We start from the raw sequence: 15,735 nt of genomic DNA, 5'->3' as shown, positions 1-15,735 counted from the left end.
GGACAGGTGAGGATGTGGTAGGAATATGGGATTCGTGTCGGATTAGTATAAATGGGTGTTTGATGGTTAGCATAGACTCTGTGGGCCGAAGGGCCTGTTTCAGTGCCTTATCTCTAAACATTACTGGTTCAGAAGAAAGCCACAGCTGTATTGCGGGAAGACACCACGGAGGGGTCATGCAGCGAGGCAATATGGGTAGAACCCAGGAAAAGGAAGGGTGCAGTCACGAAGTTGGGGGTTTACTACAGGCCTCCCAACATCCAGCGGGAGGTAGAGGAGCAGATGCGCCGACAGATTCTGGAAAGATGTACAAGTAACAGTTTGTAGTGGTGGGTGATTTTAACTTCCCCAATATTGACTGGGATGCACTTTGTGCGAGGGGTTTGGATGGGGCAGAATTTCTTAGGAGCATCCAGGAGAGCTTTTTGAAACAATGTGTAGACAGTCCAACCAGAAAAGGGGCCGTACTGGACCTGGTATTTGGGAATGAGCCCGGCCAACTGGTCGAAGTCTCAGTAGGGGAGCATTGACCATAATTCCATAAGTTTTAAGGTACTTGTGGATAAGGATAACAGTAGTCCTCAGGTGAGGGTGCTAAATTGGGGGAAGGCTAATTATAAAAATATTAGGCAGAAACTGAAGAATCTAGATTGCGGGCAGCTGTTTGAGGGTAAATTAACATTTGACATGCGGGGGCCCTTTAAAAGTCCGTTGTTTAGAATCCATCACCGGCATGTTTCAGTGAGGAAGAAGGATAAGTTTGGCAAGTTTCGGGAACCTTGAATAACGAGGGATATTGTGAGCCTAGTCAAAAAAGAAAAAAGGAAGCATTCATAAAGGCTGGAAGGCTGGGAAGAGACGAAACCCTTGATGAATATAAAGACAGTAGGAAGGAATTTAAGCATGGAGTCAGGAGGGCTAAAAGGGGTCATGACAATTCATTGGTAAACAGGATTAAGGAGAATCCCAAGCCTTTTTATACGTCTATAAAGAGCAAGAGGGTAAACGCGGAAAGGGATGGCCCACTCAAGGACAGACGAGGGAATCTATGCGTGGAGCTGGAAGAAATGGACGATGGACAAAATGAGTACTTTGCATCAGTATTCACCAAAGGGAAGGACATGGTGGATGATGAGTCTAGGGAAGGGAGTCTCGATAGTCTAGGTCATGTCGTTATCAAAAAGGAGGAGGTTTTGGTTGTATTGCAAAGAATTGAGGGACACAAGTCCCCAGGGTCTGATGGGATCTACCCCAAAACACTGAGGAAGGAAAGGGAGGAAATTGTTGGGGCCTTGACAGAGATTTTTGTTACCTCATTGGCTACAGGTGAGGTCCCAGATGACTGGAGAATAGCCAATGTTGTTCCTTTGGTTAAGAAGGGTAGCAAGGGTAATCCAGGAAATTATTGGCCGGTGAGCCTTTCGTCAGTGGTAGGGAAATTATTAGAGAGGATTCTTCGGGAAAGGAGTTACCCCATTTGGAAACAAATGAACTTATTCGCGAGAGGAAGCATGGTTTTTTTTAAAGGGGAGGTCGTGTCTCGCTAACTTGATTGCATTTTTTGAGGAAGTGACGAAGGTGATTGATGAAGGAAGGGCAGTAGATGTTTTCCATATAGACTTCAGTAAAGCCTTTGAAAAGGTCCCTCATGGCAGACTGATACAAAGGGTGAAGTCACACGGGATCAGAGGTGAGCTAGCAAGATGGATACAGAACGAGCTTAGTCATAGAAGACAGAGGGTAGCAGTGGAAGGGTGTTTTTTCTGAATGGATGGCTGTGACCACTGGTGTTCCGCAGGCACCAGTTCCGACGGCTTTGCTGTTTGTAGTATATATAAATGATTTGGAGTAAAATGTAGCTGGTCTGATGAGTAAGTTTGCAGATGACACAAAGTTAAGTGGAGTTGCAACAGTGACAATGATTGTCAGAGGATACAGCAGGATACAGATCGGTTGGAGACTTGGGTGGAGAAATAGCATATGGAGTTTAATCCGGACAAATGTGAGGTAATGCATATTGGAAGGTCTAATACAGGTGGGAAGTATACAGTAAATGGCAGAACCCTTAGGAGTATTGACAGGCGGAGAGATCTGGGCGAACAGGTTCACAGGTCAGTGAAAGCGGCAACACATGTGGATAAGGTAGTCAAGAAGGCAAACAGCATGCTTGCCTTCATCGATCTGGGCATAGAGTAAACCGAGTGGCAAGTCATGCTGCAGCTGTACAGAACCTTAGCTGGGTCACACATAGAATTTTGCGTGCTGTTCTGGTCGCCACACTACCAGAAGGACGTGGAGGCTTTGGAGAGGGTACAGAAGAGGTTCACCAGGATGTTCCCTGGTCTGGAGGGCATTAGCTATGAGGATAGGTTGGATAAACTCGGATTGTTTTCACTGGAACGACGGATGTTGAGGGGCAACATGATAGAGGTTTACAAAGTTATGAGTGGCATGGACAGAGTGGATAGTCAGAAGCTTTTTCCCAGGGTGGAAGAGTCAGTCACTAGGGGACATAGGATTAATGTGCGAGGGGCAAAGTTTAGAGGGGATGTGCGAGGCAAGTTTTAAACACAGAGGGTGGTGAGTGCCTGGAACTTGCTGCGGGGGGAGGTGGTGGAAGCAGGTACCATAGCGACGTTTGAGAGGCATATTGACAACAACATGAATAGGATGGGAATAGAGGGATACGGTCCCTGGAAATGCAGAAGGTTTTAGTGCAGACAGGATCAATATCGGTGCAGGGTTGGAGGGCCGAATGGCCTGTTCCTGTGCTGTACTGTTCTTTGTTCTTTGTTCTATAACCTCTGCATTTCCTATACTATTGAGATGGTACTAGTGTCCTCCACCGTGAAAACTGAAGGAAAAGACTGATTTAGTGTCCCTACCATTTCTGTGTTCCCTTCTATTAGCTCCCCAATCTCATCCTCCAACGGAACACCATTCACTTTAGCTACTCTCTTCCCTTTTATATGCTTATAGAAGCTTTTGCTATCGTGTTTATACTTTGCGCCAGTTTTCTTTCCAAATTTTCCTTAGCACTTTGTATTACATTTTTAGTAACCCTTTGTTGATCTTTAAAAGTTTCCCAATCTTCTAGCCTCCCACTAGCTTTTGCGATATGGTGTGCCTTAGTTTTGGTCTCTATTTTATCCTTAACTTCCTTTCTTAGCTATGGGTGTTTTTTTTTCCACTTCCTAGAATCTTTCTTCCACTCTTGAATATAGTTTAGTTGGGATAAACTGAATATCTCCTTAAACTTCTGCCACTGCTTGTCAACTGTCCTATCTTGTAGTCTTCCTGCCCAGTCCACTAGAGCCAAATCTATCCTCATGCCTATACAATTACCTTGGTTTTACCCAAGAACGCTCTTGTGGGACTCCAGCTTCTCGCCATCAAACTGAATTTAAAATTCTAGCATGCTCTGATCATTTTCTCTGGAGGAACCTCGAGGGAAAAGTGATCATAGCATGCTAGAATTTCAAATTCAGCTCCTCTTGGTTAAGTATGCAGCCGTGGGAGCTTTTTATAACTGGTGATATTTCACACAACAAATCTGACCCATATTTACAGTTATATTTGCCAATTATTGTTTGTACTTCATTTGATGCTGTAGTATTTATGCATTAGCTTGCAATTATTCGGTAAAACCTTCTTAACATTTATCACTTTACTATAACAAGAGCTAACCAAAAAGGAAAATGGTCATTTAACACAAATTGTTTGAAAGATCTTCCACTTGCAGTTTATATAAAGCTTAGCGATAACGACCTCCACATTCTGACAAAGTATTTTTGCTGCTGGAATAAAGTGTCACTTGTTTCCATTTGCTTCCTAACCTTTTCTTTCCTCTGCACTCCTGGGCGATTCAAAGTTGATTTTTGTCCATCGCTTGTCCACATTCAGGAGGTTCCAGCTCCTCTGCAGCTGCTGCCCTGGAGAAATTCATTGTATTCAAAATCTTTCCCTCAGTTTGGGGACGTGAGGAGAGACTGTTTACACTAGCAGAGGGGAAAAACAAATAGGCAGGGAGTTGTTCTGGTCTGGAATTCACTCTCTGACAGGTGGATAAAGTAAACGTTGGTCCTTTAGAGGATGAGAAGCGGAATTTAGTTATGGGATATGATGAAATGGCCGAGGCATTGAACAGGTATTTTGTATCGGTCTTCTCACTGGAGGACATTAATAACATGCCAGTAATTGACAAAGAGACGAACGTAGGTGAGGACTTGGAAACAATCATTATTATGGAAGAGGTAGTGTTGGGCAAGCTAATGGAGCTAAGGATTGATAAGTCTCCTGGCCCTGATGGAATGCATCCCAGGGTACTAAAAGAGATAGCGGGAGAAATAGCAGGTGCACTGGCGGTAATTTTCCAAAATTCGCTGGACTCTGGGATAGTCCCAGCTGATTGAGAAACAGCAGATGTGACGCCACTGTTTAAAGAGGGAGGTAGACAAAAGATGGGGAATTATAGACTGGTTAGCGTAACCTCTGCAGTGGGGAAGATGCTTGAGTCTATTATCAAGGAAGAAATAGATCTCGATAGAAATTGTCCCGTTGGGCAGACACAGCATAGGTTCATGAAGGGCAAGTCATGCTTGACAAATCTTTTGGAATTCTATGATGACATTACGAGCAAGGTGGACAATGGGGACACAGTGGATCTGATGCACCTAGATTTCCAAAAGGCGTTCAACAAGGTGCCGCAGAAGAGGCTACTGCATACGATAAGGATGCATGGCGTTAGCAGTAAAGAATTAGCATGGATAGAGGATTGGTTGACTAACAGGAAGCAGAGATTGGGGATAACTGAGTGCTATTCTGTTTGGCAATCAGTCACTAGTGGTGTGCCTCAGGGATCGGTGTTGGGACCGCAATTATTTAGAATTTATATAGATGGTTTGGAGTTGGGGACCACGTGTAGGCTGTCAAAGTTTGCAGATGACACTAAGATGAGTGGCAGAGCAAAGTGTGCAGATGACTGTGAATCTTTGCAGAGGAACATAGATACATTGAGTGAGTGGGCAAAGGTCGGGAAGATGGAATACAATGTTAATAAATGTGAAGTCATTCATTTCGGTAGCGGTAACAGTAAAAAGGATTATTACTTGAATGGTGAAAGGTTGCAGCATGCTGCTATGCAGAGGGACCTGGGCATCCTTGTGCATGAATCGCAGAAGGTTGGTCTGCAGGTACAGCAAGTAATTAGGAAGGCAAATGGAATTCTTTGGATTTCAGAAGAATGAGGGGGGATCTTATAGAAACATATAAAATCATGAAGGGAATAGATAAGTTACAAGTAGAGAGGATGTTTCCACTGGCAGGTGAAGCGAGGACAAGAGGGCATAGCCTCAAGATTAGAGGGAGCAGATTTAGGACTGAATTAAGAAGGAACTTCTTCACACAGAGGGTTGTTAATCTATGGAATTCCTTGCCCAGTGAAGTAGTTGACGCTTCTTCAGTAAATGTTTTTAAAGCTAAGGTAGATATCTTTTGGAAAAATAAAGGAATTAAGGGACACGGTGAGAGTGCATGTAAGTGGATCTGAGTCCACGAAAAGATCAGCCATGAACTTATTGAATGGTGAAGCAGGCTCAAGGGGTCGGACGGCCTACTCCTGCTCCTAGTTCTTATGATATTATGAAAGTAGAATAATATTAACTTTCAAAAGACAATTGGATCAAAACTTCAATTAATATTAGTTAGTTAAAGTAAATGCCAGCATAGAAAGCGAAGTGAAACAAAGAGATGTCATAACGTTAGTGATGAAGAACTCAGCACCACATACATAGAGTGTTTTTACTTATCAATGATTGTTTCGGTTTTGTTAGATCCTGTTGTTTTATTTATGCATACCTTTAATCACACAAAATAATTTTCCAAACAGGAATGAGGTTAATGTTACAGGTGTTCACATAGTAGGAAAATAGCCATTTAACAAAAGTTGCCCTGAAAATATTTCAATCGGCATCTCAAGTTTACATCAAGTAAATTCCTCAAACTTGTAGAATCTTTCAACCTCACAGTCACACAGAATCTCCAATCAGCAATGGCTTAGCAGCTCCATCTGCTGGTGTCCCTGCCTCACTGCAGTTGCAGCTACTCTCACCATCACCATCTGCTGGTTTCCCTCTCTCACTGCAGTTACTGTCCTCCACCTCACCATCTCCTTCTGCTGGTGTCCCTGTCTCTCTGCAGATACTGCCCCATCTCTGCATTTCCATCTGCTGGTGTCCCTGTCTCACTGCAGTTACTGTCCCCCAACACCCCATCTCGATATGCTGGTGTCCCTGTCTCACTGCAGTTACTGTCCCCTCTCACCATGTCCACATGATGGTGCCCTGTTCTCACTGAAGTTACTGTCCCCCTCTCACAATCTCCATCTGCTGGAGTCCCTGTCTCACTGCAGCTTCTGCCCCGGTCACCATCTCCATCTGCTGGTGACTCTGCCTCACTGCACTTTCTGCCACTCTCACCATCTCCATCTGCTGGTTTCCATTTCTGACTGCAGTTACTGTCCCCCCTTATTATCTCCATCTGCTGGTGTCCCTGTCTCACCACAGATATTGTCGCCCTCTCACCATCTCCCTCTCCTGATGTCCCTGTCTCACTGCAGTTACTGTCCCCCTCCCACCACCTTACATTCACTTCGATTTTCAGCTTTGTCCACTGGCTACATTTTTTGACAACGCAACCACTAGGTGGCGCTGTACTGGCACATGCTCACATGTAGACAGTTCCACTAAAACGTCGTGATCTGCCACGTTCGGGCAGCTGCCAGGATCAAAGATGGCGCCGGTCAAAGGCATGTGGAGGGAGGGTGGTGGAGCGGGGTGGGGGGCGGAATGGGATTTAGTTTCAGTGTTTGAAACCCTTCAGCTCTTTCTATGATTTCACTAATTTAACAATGAGATTGAAAGGGTATTTCACCGCCTTCTTCAGCTCCTGTCTGAATTTAGTCTGGGTCACAGTGTAAATACATGTGTTGGTGCAGGAACTGAGGAGCTGCAGCATCCTTGATGTGTGATCTGTGATAAAGAGAGGGTCAGTGTAGGAGGAATAATCGTGAATTTCTGCAATTCGCACATAAATGATAAACACAATCCGGGTCACCCATAACAGTGTAAAACTGCCGGATATACTGAAGAGTAAAATTATTGATTTCCTGCGATTCTCCATCTCTGGGTCCTTGTGATTCTCTGTATTGCTGTGGTGCCGGAAACCTCTGCGGACTTTGCTGGAGAATAAAATCCGTCTGACAATCAGAACATTAAGCAGCAAAACCAGAAAGACCGGGACACAAGGGGTTAAAATGCGGTTAATCAATTCAAATGCCACCCACGCGGGGGACGTAAAGAAGCTCAGTTTACCAACACAACTCATGGGAACATTATCAATAATGTACTCTTGTTCCAGAGTAAAGTACCAGGGGAGAGACTCTAAACAGCCCAGCACACTCACTGTTCCTACAACCACAGCCGCCGTTTTCTCGCTGCAATATTTTGTTTTCTGCTTCTCACAACAAATGGCCACAAATCGATCAAAGGTGAAAGTGACTGTGAGCCAGACAGAAACAACTGTGGCTGCAGAAAACAGGACGACAATCAGAGAACACACGGGAGTAAGGTTCAGGAATGAATATGGGAAATAAATTGGAACAATCCAGTACAATATAGGATAAGTGATAACGACCAGTAGATCAGACACTGTCATTCCCACCAGGTAGACGCTGATACATTTGGAGAGACCGCACTTTCCTCGGGACAGGATCACAATCGCCACTAAGTTAACTGGAAGAGAGAGAAAAGGAAGCAGGGAAATTACTGATCAGACCTGGAGGCAAAACAGCAGTTTGACATGATCTGGGCTGAAATTTCCAGCTTGGTTGCCGCATCGAGCAGTGAAATCTAATTCATTGAGCTGGGCAGTACTGAGTGAGGATGCAGTGCCAGTGGGAAAATGCGATGGGGTTTTACAGATATGGAATCCAATGGGTTAAGTGGGAATGCGTCTCCAGACCGTTGGTTAAGAAAGTTTGGGGAGAGTGGGATGTGTAGCTGTTTTTTTGCTCTGGTCTCGGAGAACCGACAGGGACTGTTGCCAAATGGAAAAAGGGTGACAACTGCAGCGCTGAGTTTGACTATCGGCCATGATCCAGAATGGTGGAGCAGGCTCGAAGGGCTGAATGGCCTCCTCCTGCTCCATTGTTCCTGTATTCCTATCAGGTTGGTCGAGGCAGCTGGAAGTAGAGCCATTGAGTGAGATTGGGAGGGAGAGAAGGAAACGGACATGTTGGAGTTCGAGGGAAGACTGAAGCAGATGGTTTTGGAAAGTGGATAAATTGAATCAATGGATGAGGAGACTGAGGATTCAATACAGTGAAAGGAGAGGCTGAGATTCACAGGGAGAGACTGCAGCAGAGTGTTAGAGGAAATCTAATCGATAGATCCCAGTAATACAACTCAATTCTTGAATTCAAATAATAATCCCTGTGGTTATTGGTGTTGGAGAGCAGTTCGTTGTTTATAGAATATAGTCAATATATTTAGTTAGTACAGGGTATTAAATATAAAGTTAAATACATTTCTGATGTCAAACGCGCTCTTTATTGAATTCAGTAGTCACAGCGATTTTAAAGTGCAGTATTTAAATAATGAATTCCCTTTAGTGAAGAACTGATTCTATTCTGTTTATTCAATCACTAAGTAAGGAACAGGAACTTTCGACAAAACAAAATGAGGCCTGACAGAAATCAACACAGAGGATCAAGCCCAACAGAAAAATAAACACAATCTGACAACAGACAACTTCAACTCACAGTTTCTTTCACTAATTGTTCTGGACATTCCAGCACTTTATGATAGTGAATTATTCACGCTGCTTCTTCTTTCTCTTTCTCTTTCCTTCTGCTTATTTATTTCCCTCGGTTTCATTCTCCCTGCTCCTTTTCTCCTTCCCTATCTCTCTGGAGTACTCACACCCTTCAAACTGTTACTTGATGCTACTTTTGATATACGATTTACTCCTAACCTTCTGCTTCTGTGTTCTGTTCACCTGCCCCAGGTTCAATGATTCTATTTTCAAAGTCACTTTGTTCAATGGTGAAACCTCTTTGAATAATTTATTGTATCCACAGAACACCCAAGTCTCCACATGTTCACCTGCACTCTTCACTTCATCTACAATGCGTGGAATAAACAGGATCGAAAGCTTCTTCGAGACAAACCTCCCAATCATTGAAATTCCTTCTCCTGGAATTATAAAGTAATCCGTTGTAATGTGGGATTGTTTAATTAATGAAACACCAACATCAGCGCTGGAGCTGATAATCCACAGAAAGATGGAAAGACTCTTGATTCCAACTGATGGAGTATAAACCAATAAAATATGACTTCAATACTTTCTATTTTACAATGTAGTCCAGTGACAGTGAACGCTCCGCAATGAAGCAGAGAAGGAGAAGTGAAAGTGTTAGCAGCAAACACAGTTCAGTAGCCAGACCTCTGAAGCAGCGTCACACACACAGAAAGAAATAATATTTGAAACAGTGATGACCAATCCGTTCATTGATATTCCAGTTAAACTGAAACATGTTCTTGGGGAGGGAGGACATTGTGCTGTGTCCTTGCAACACTGAGACCGTGAGATGTCTCAGGATCAATTACTGAAAAAAAAATCATAAAAGTATTCCAGTGCCAGTTAGATCCACATCATGGAACTGTTAAACGCTCCTGATGGTCTGATTCTTGACCTTCACCGAGCCATCTCTTTGAACTGCATTCAATACACAGAATAATCCAGTAACAATGCCAGAGTTACAGAAAACAATGTCATTAAAATGTAATACAGCTCCTGCACGACTGAAAGAATAGTCAATGAGGTGATTCCATCAGTAACTTGCTGGAAAAGAACACGTGGCTGCGTAACGCACGCAGTGTGAAATAATTCAGAGTACAGCAGCACAGTTAACATCGATTTACACCATTATCAGATGAGATATTGGTTTACCAGGAACTCCAATTGCTGCAAGTGTAGGATAGTAAATGTCTTCTATCTGAAATATTACTGGATATCCCATTTCTGTTTGAAGCAGAGTCTTCTGTTAGCCTGGAATACACAGCTCCAGCAGGCGCTCTGAGCTGATCCATTCCAATGTGTCCTGATTTATACAGGGGATAGGTCTCCACTGACACGGTTATACACCTGAGCATTGCTCTTAGTTACATTCACCTGAACAAACACATTACATCAGCAGCTTTGACTCTGATGTAAATAATGTGGTGGATTAAGCACAATCATTTCAATGTCAATCAAATTTTCTTCGTAAGCCTTCTCTCGGGGATAAACCTGAAATTTCTTCTCACACTGGATGGTGGTACCATTATGAGTGGCATCATTTACATTTTCCATATTATTGCATTGACCTTGTTCACTCCTGGCGTTTCTATTGTAAATGCAACTGATCTGTCTGCAGTGGATACTGAATTCGGGGACAAAAACAATCCCACTTCACTCTGTTCCTGCCTTTTCCCAGTTAAAATAGAAACTTTGAGTCTCTGATTCGGGAACATGTTCAGAGTTACAGCCTAGAAATTACTGTGGGTGATATTAGGCGGCAGGCACTGTACATGTCCACTGGGGAGGCAGTTCCATAGTGATGATATCCAGAAGCCCAGACCAATGGCCTGGTGACTGGGGTTCAAATCCCAACATGACAGCTGCTGGAAGTTATATTCAATTAATTAACAAAAGTCTGCAATTGAAAACTGGTCTTTGTAATGGTGCCATGAAACTATCACCGATTGCTGTAAAAATATATTTGGTTCGATCACTCCTTTCAGGGAAGGAAATTGGCCATCCTTACCTGGTCTGGCCGACATGTGCCTACAGACCCAAAGCAATGTGGCTGACTTTTAACTGCCCTCTGAAACGGCCCAGCAGGCTGTCAAGGGCTATAAATGCTGACCTTGTCAGCGGAGTTCACATCACACGGAAGAGTAAAAGAAAATCTTCTCTCTGCTATTTCACTGCAGTTATTTACCTGTTTATTCTACAGTAGTTCATGGCTCCGGTAAAATTACAACTCTGACAACTCCTGACTCCTTTCCTCCAGTTCACTGCTGATCAGAAACCCAAATCCCACCTTCCCTCACTATCAACTTCTTAAATGCCTGCTTCCATGTCCAACTCTCACCAAGTCCATCTCACCCAATACCTTCAGCCTAACTTACCTGCATTGGCTCGCAGTCCTCCTGGTGCTGACATTTATAATTCTTAGCATTGGGTTAAAATTCTTCCATGTCCTCACCACTCCTCATGTTCTACCACGCCTCCAAACCTGTAGCAAACCCTTCCATGACCTCCCCATATCTCTCACAATGATATCTTTCAGTGGGACTGTCCCCGTGTGGTTCCAATATTACTGATCTGATTGTAACCAGAACATCTCCAGCAATGGCCTTTTTTCCTGCACCAGCACCATAACCTCTGGAGTCCCGGAACTTTCCATTTTTACTCCATCCTCTTCCGTATCGACGCACTGCCCACTGGTGACATCATTGACAGATATGGGGTTAATTTCCACATGTGTGCTGACAACACCCAGCTCCAGCTCTCCATCATCTCTATCCATCATCTCTATCCATCCTCCACTGTCTCTGTGTTATCAGACTCTCACAGTCTGTTTTCCATGAGCTCCAATATCCTCCAATTAAACAGGGGACAGAATGAAGCCTCCACCTTTGGCTTCACCACAAAGTCCACACTCTGTCTGTGATTCCATCACCGTACCTCGTTGATGCATCGGGGTGACTATGGTGTTGTGTAAAATATGATCCGCATTCATCCCTGACCTGATCTTCTGACCTGATGTTGTAACCATCGGAAATGACGCCTCCATCCACCTCCATAACATCTCCGACTTCAGCCCATCAGTGAAAACACTCAAACACTCATCTGTGTAAGATTATTAGGTTATTAAAAGTTACCAAACAGTGTACTCATTGTTAAATGCTTGTAATCATAACCTAACAATTGTCTTATTATTATAACTTCATTCGAAATTTTCTTAGTAGCATAGACACGATGTCAAAGTATAGTGAATCTGGGAGATTATGTCAAGTTTTAAAATGCTTACTGCAGTACAAGGGTGGGACCTTAAGAGCAGACAGTGGAAACAGCTTCAGTGTAGATATGCCTTGTAATGAGATAAGGAACCTAGAAATGTAAAAGCATTGAGATACAGTAGTCAACACAAAGGGGTACTACATGTAAAAATGCAAAAGGTCACAAAATGATTCCTGTATTCTTCAGAAAGTCATCCTTTGATACAAAGCTAATCACTGATAGGGAGAGAGACAGCGCGTGAGAAAGAGGTTGGGGAGGAGAACGTGATTGGTGGAGTCCGTTCCAGTTCAATAGCCGGCTGCAGTGCAGCCCCCCAATGTTGAATATCCACTTTGCACGCAATGAATTCAATCATCGTTCCAAAGGTTGGCCTGTCATCCTGTGAGCGGAATCTTTACCCCAGGGGCCCCGAGAGCAGTTGTTACAACCCCCTGGCCTAGTGCCACTGCCGTACCAATTGTGCAATATTCAACATCCCTGCCCCCCACCCTCCCCACCTCAGCTCCCCGCACCTCCCCCCAGGCAGTGGAAGAAGCCCCGGTTAATGCAATTTCCTCAACAACATCCCCGCAAACACCTCCCTCTGCCCCACCACATGCCCCTGCAATCGAAAGAAAGAACAATAAGTCCACGTTTCAGAATTCTTTAAATGAGAACTGCACGATGCCACTGCAGTCAAATAGCTTCCTCATGGCACCGTATCTAGAGTCGTGAAGAGAACCTTGTTGTTCAGATCTTTAAAAGTACTTGGACAAGATGTGTTGCGTGGAGACAGAGCACGTTTTATGCAATGGTAGATCCCATGAGCACGTCAGTCAGGTTTCTTGTTTGCTGCCGGTGTATCTTCCTAACAGGGAAATGGGGATTTTTCAATTTGAATTATCTGTTCTAGGGTTGCGTGGGCATCGCTAGCAAGGCCTAGCATTTATTTCCCCTCTGAAATTGCCATTCAGGAGATGGCCTTCTTGAACCGCTGCAGTCCATGTGGGGTCGGTACACCCACTGTGCTGTTAGAGAGGGAGCTCAGGGATTTTGACGCAGTGTAGTAGTTATTCTATTCAGCAGGACACTGGTCCCAAATTGGTTTAAGTGGAGCCCGTCCCAGTGGAACAGCTCCCTCTTTCCCCAGCACTGGCGCCAGCAGCTGCCTCTCACGCCCCTCTTTCATATCCATATTTAATCTTCTAATCTGGTTCACGCTGTGCCAATTGGTGGGCTGGTGAGGCTTGGGTTCAGCTGAAAGTGTCCAAACTGAGATTGATAGATTTGTGTTTGACACGGGGATTAAGGGTAAAGGAACCAAGGCAGGCAGATGGGTTTAAGGTCCAGATCAGCTGAGATGTCACTGAATGGGGAACTTAATCAAGGATCTGAATGGCCTCCTCCTGTTCCTATAACAGATAGAGACAGAGAGACAGAGGCAGTGAGAATAATGGTGTCCCTGTCTCACTGATATATATGATGGTTTCAGAACTGATCATTGTGGAAAATCATTTCCCTCTTATAGTAACTAGAAAAACACCAGTACAATGTCAACAGTGAAATTGTAATGTGTTTATTGAGACATTGAAAGCGCAGTATTGCTGTACAATGAAATGTACAGTACTTTATAAAAAATATTAAAGCATCTTAAATATCGATAAATGCAACATCGCTTCCCAGTAACAAACACAACCAAATTCCCCTGTCCTATTGGATTGGAATTTTGCCTTTCGTTTCTGGGCGCCTGGCCTCAGAGCAGAGAGAAAAATCAGCTGCAGCAAGGGAGCAATCGCCCATCGATCACAGGGTAGAACATCCTTAATATCACTGTAAAAGCATCAGTCACATTCCATAAGAGTCACATTGACATCCCTGACAGTTTTTCCTTCTGGCACATGGCTCAGGTTTTACTGAGCGTCCAGGAGGTAAAGAATAAAATCTGTCTTCTTTCATACCCTGCTAATAAGAACAAATTCACTACTGGGGTGAGGGAATGTATCAGTGAAGGATGAAAATGATGTTCATGCATGTTCCGAGTGTATTTTAGATTCCCACGGTACAATATCCCATATTTAATGTGCCAGGATATGAAGCAGGTCTGAGTTATCACAAGTCCCGTATTGAGAGAGTGGTGAGTAAAGCATATGGGATCTTCGGCTTCATAAATAGAGGCACAGAGTACAAAATCAGGGAGGTTACTCAGAGCCTTTAATCAAGCTCCAGTTAGGCCCCAACTGGAGAATTGTGTCCAGTTCTGCTCACTACACTTTAGGAAGTAGGTGAGGGTCCTTGAGAAGGTGCAGATGAGATTTACCAGAATGGTTCCAGGGATGGGGGAATTTAGCTGCAAGGTTAGGTTGGAAAAGCTGGGTTTGTTCTCTTCAGAAGAATGGAGATTAAGGGGAGATTTATTCGAGCTGTACAAGATTATGACAGGCTTAGATAAGTTGGACCATAAAAAACTGCTCCCATTAACAAATAATACAAGGATGTGGGGACACAGGTTGAAGGGTTTGGGCAAAAGATGCAGGGGGGAATGTGAGGAAGGAGCTTTCTACGCAGTAGGTGGTGATGACCTGAAACTCGCTGGCCACAAGGGCAGTGGAAGTGGAGACGATCACTGACTTCAAGAGGAAGTTGGATGATCGCCTAAGAGAAATAGCCTAGCAGGCATACGGGAATTGAGCCGCAGAGTGGGACAGACTGAATAGCTCAGTGGAGAGCCAGCATGGACTAGATGGCCCAAATTGCCTCCTTCTGTGCCATGATAGACTCTATGACTCTATGAGTCCAGTTTCTACACTTCCACCACAACGTGGGTGCTGTTAACCTTTGTTAAATTGTTCACCTGGTTAATCCACAGTTCAAATTGTTGGACTGGAGGCTAAGTTTGTGTTTTACCCCCACACAACGCAGAAATAGCGATGCAGTATGCAGTTATCTCAAGAAGATTGGGAATACAAAAACGATGGAAGATATGCTTCAGTTGTACGTATTCATAGTAGGACACCTTCTGGAGTCATTGTGTTCAGTTGTGCTCGCCACCCCTCAGGAAGGATCTATTGGCCTTCAGAAGGTGCAGCACAGATTGACCAGACTGAGACTGGGCTCAGAGGGATGCATTATGAGGGCACGTTGCATAGGCTTGGCTTGTATTCCCTCGGGTGTAGAGGTTTGGTGAGAGATCAAATTGTGGTACTTATATATCAATTATATTAGTGATTTGGATGTGAGTAATTTTTTCCAAGTTTGCGAATGACACAAAACTAGGTGGGAATGTGTGTTGTCAGGAGAATGCATGAGGCTTCAAGGCGATTTGTAAGGGCTGACTGAGAGGGAAAGAACATGGCAGATAGAATATAATATGGAAAAATGTGAAGGTATCCATTTTGGTGGGAAAAGCAGAAATGCAGAGATTTTATGAAATGGTGAGAGGTCGGAAAGTGTTGATGTTCGAATTGGGACAATAAATGGCATATTAGCCTTATTTGCAAGGGAATTTGAGTGCAGGCATAATGATTTGTTAGTGCGGGAAGATAGCACTGAGCTGGATGATCATCCATGATCTAGTTGCATGGTGGAGTCGATCAAAGGGCCGAATGGCTTATTCCTTTTCCTATATTAGAG

At 43.9% G+C, this 15,735-nt stretch overlaps 1 protein-coding gene across 1 annotated transcript; it reads right to left on the bottom strand.

Annotated features, from left to right (window-relative positions):
* Positions 1-2,818: 2,818 nt before the first annotated feature.
* On the bottom strand, positions 2,819-10,078 carry LOC137366313 (G-protein coupled receptor 39-like). The gene is made up of 4 exons (XM_068028211.1): positions 9,981-10,078; positions 9,006-9,025; positions 6,898-7,790; positions 2,819-2,854 (listed from the first exon to the last, which is right to left on the bottom strand). Exons 1-4 carry the CDS (start codon positions 10,076-10,078, stop codon positions 2,819-2,821), a joined length of 1,047 nt encoding a protein of 348 aa, XP_067884312.1.
* Positions 10,079-15,735: the final 5,657 nt, after the last annotated feature.

Source organism: Heterodontus francisci, unplaced genomic scaffold (genome assembly GCF_036365525.1).
Source record: "Heterodontus francisci isolate sHetFra1 unplaced genomic scaffold, sHetFra1.hap1 HAP1_SCAFFOLD_57, whole genome shotgun sequence".
NCBI lineage: Eukaryota > Metazoa > Chordata > Chondrichthyes > Heterodontiformes > Heterodontidae > Heterodontus > Heterodontus francisci.
The sequence above is the reverse complement of the archived record's forward strand: the minus strand, read 5'-3'. Positions and strand labels throughout refer to the sequence as shown.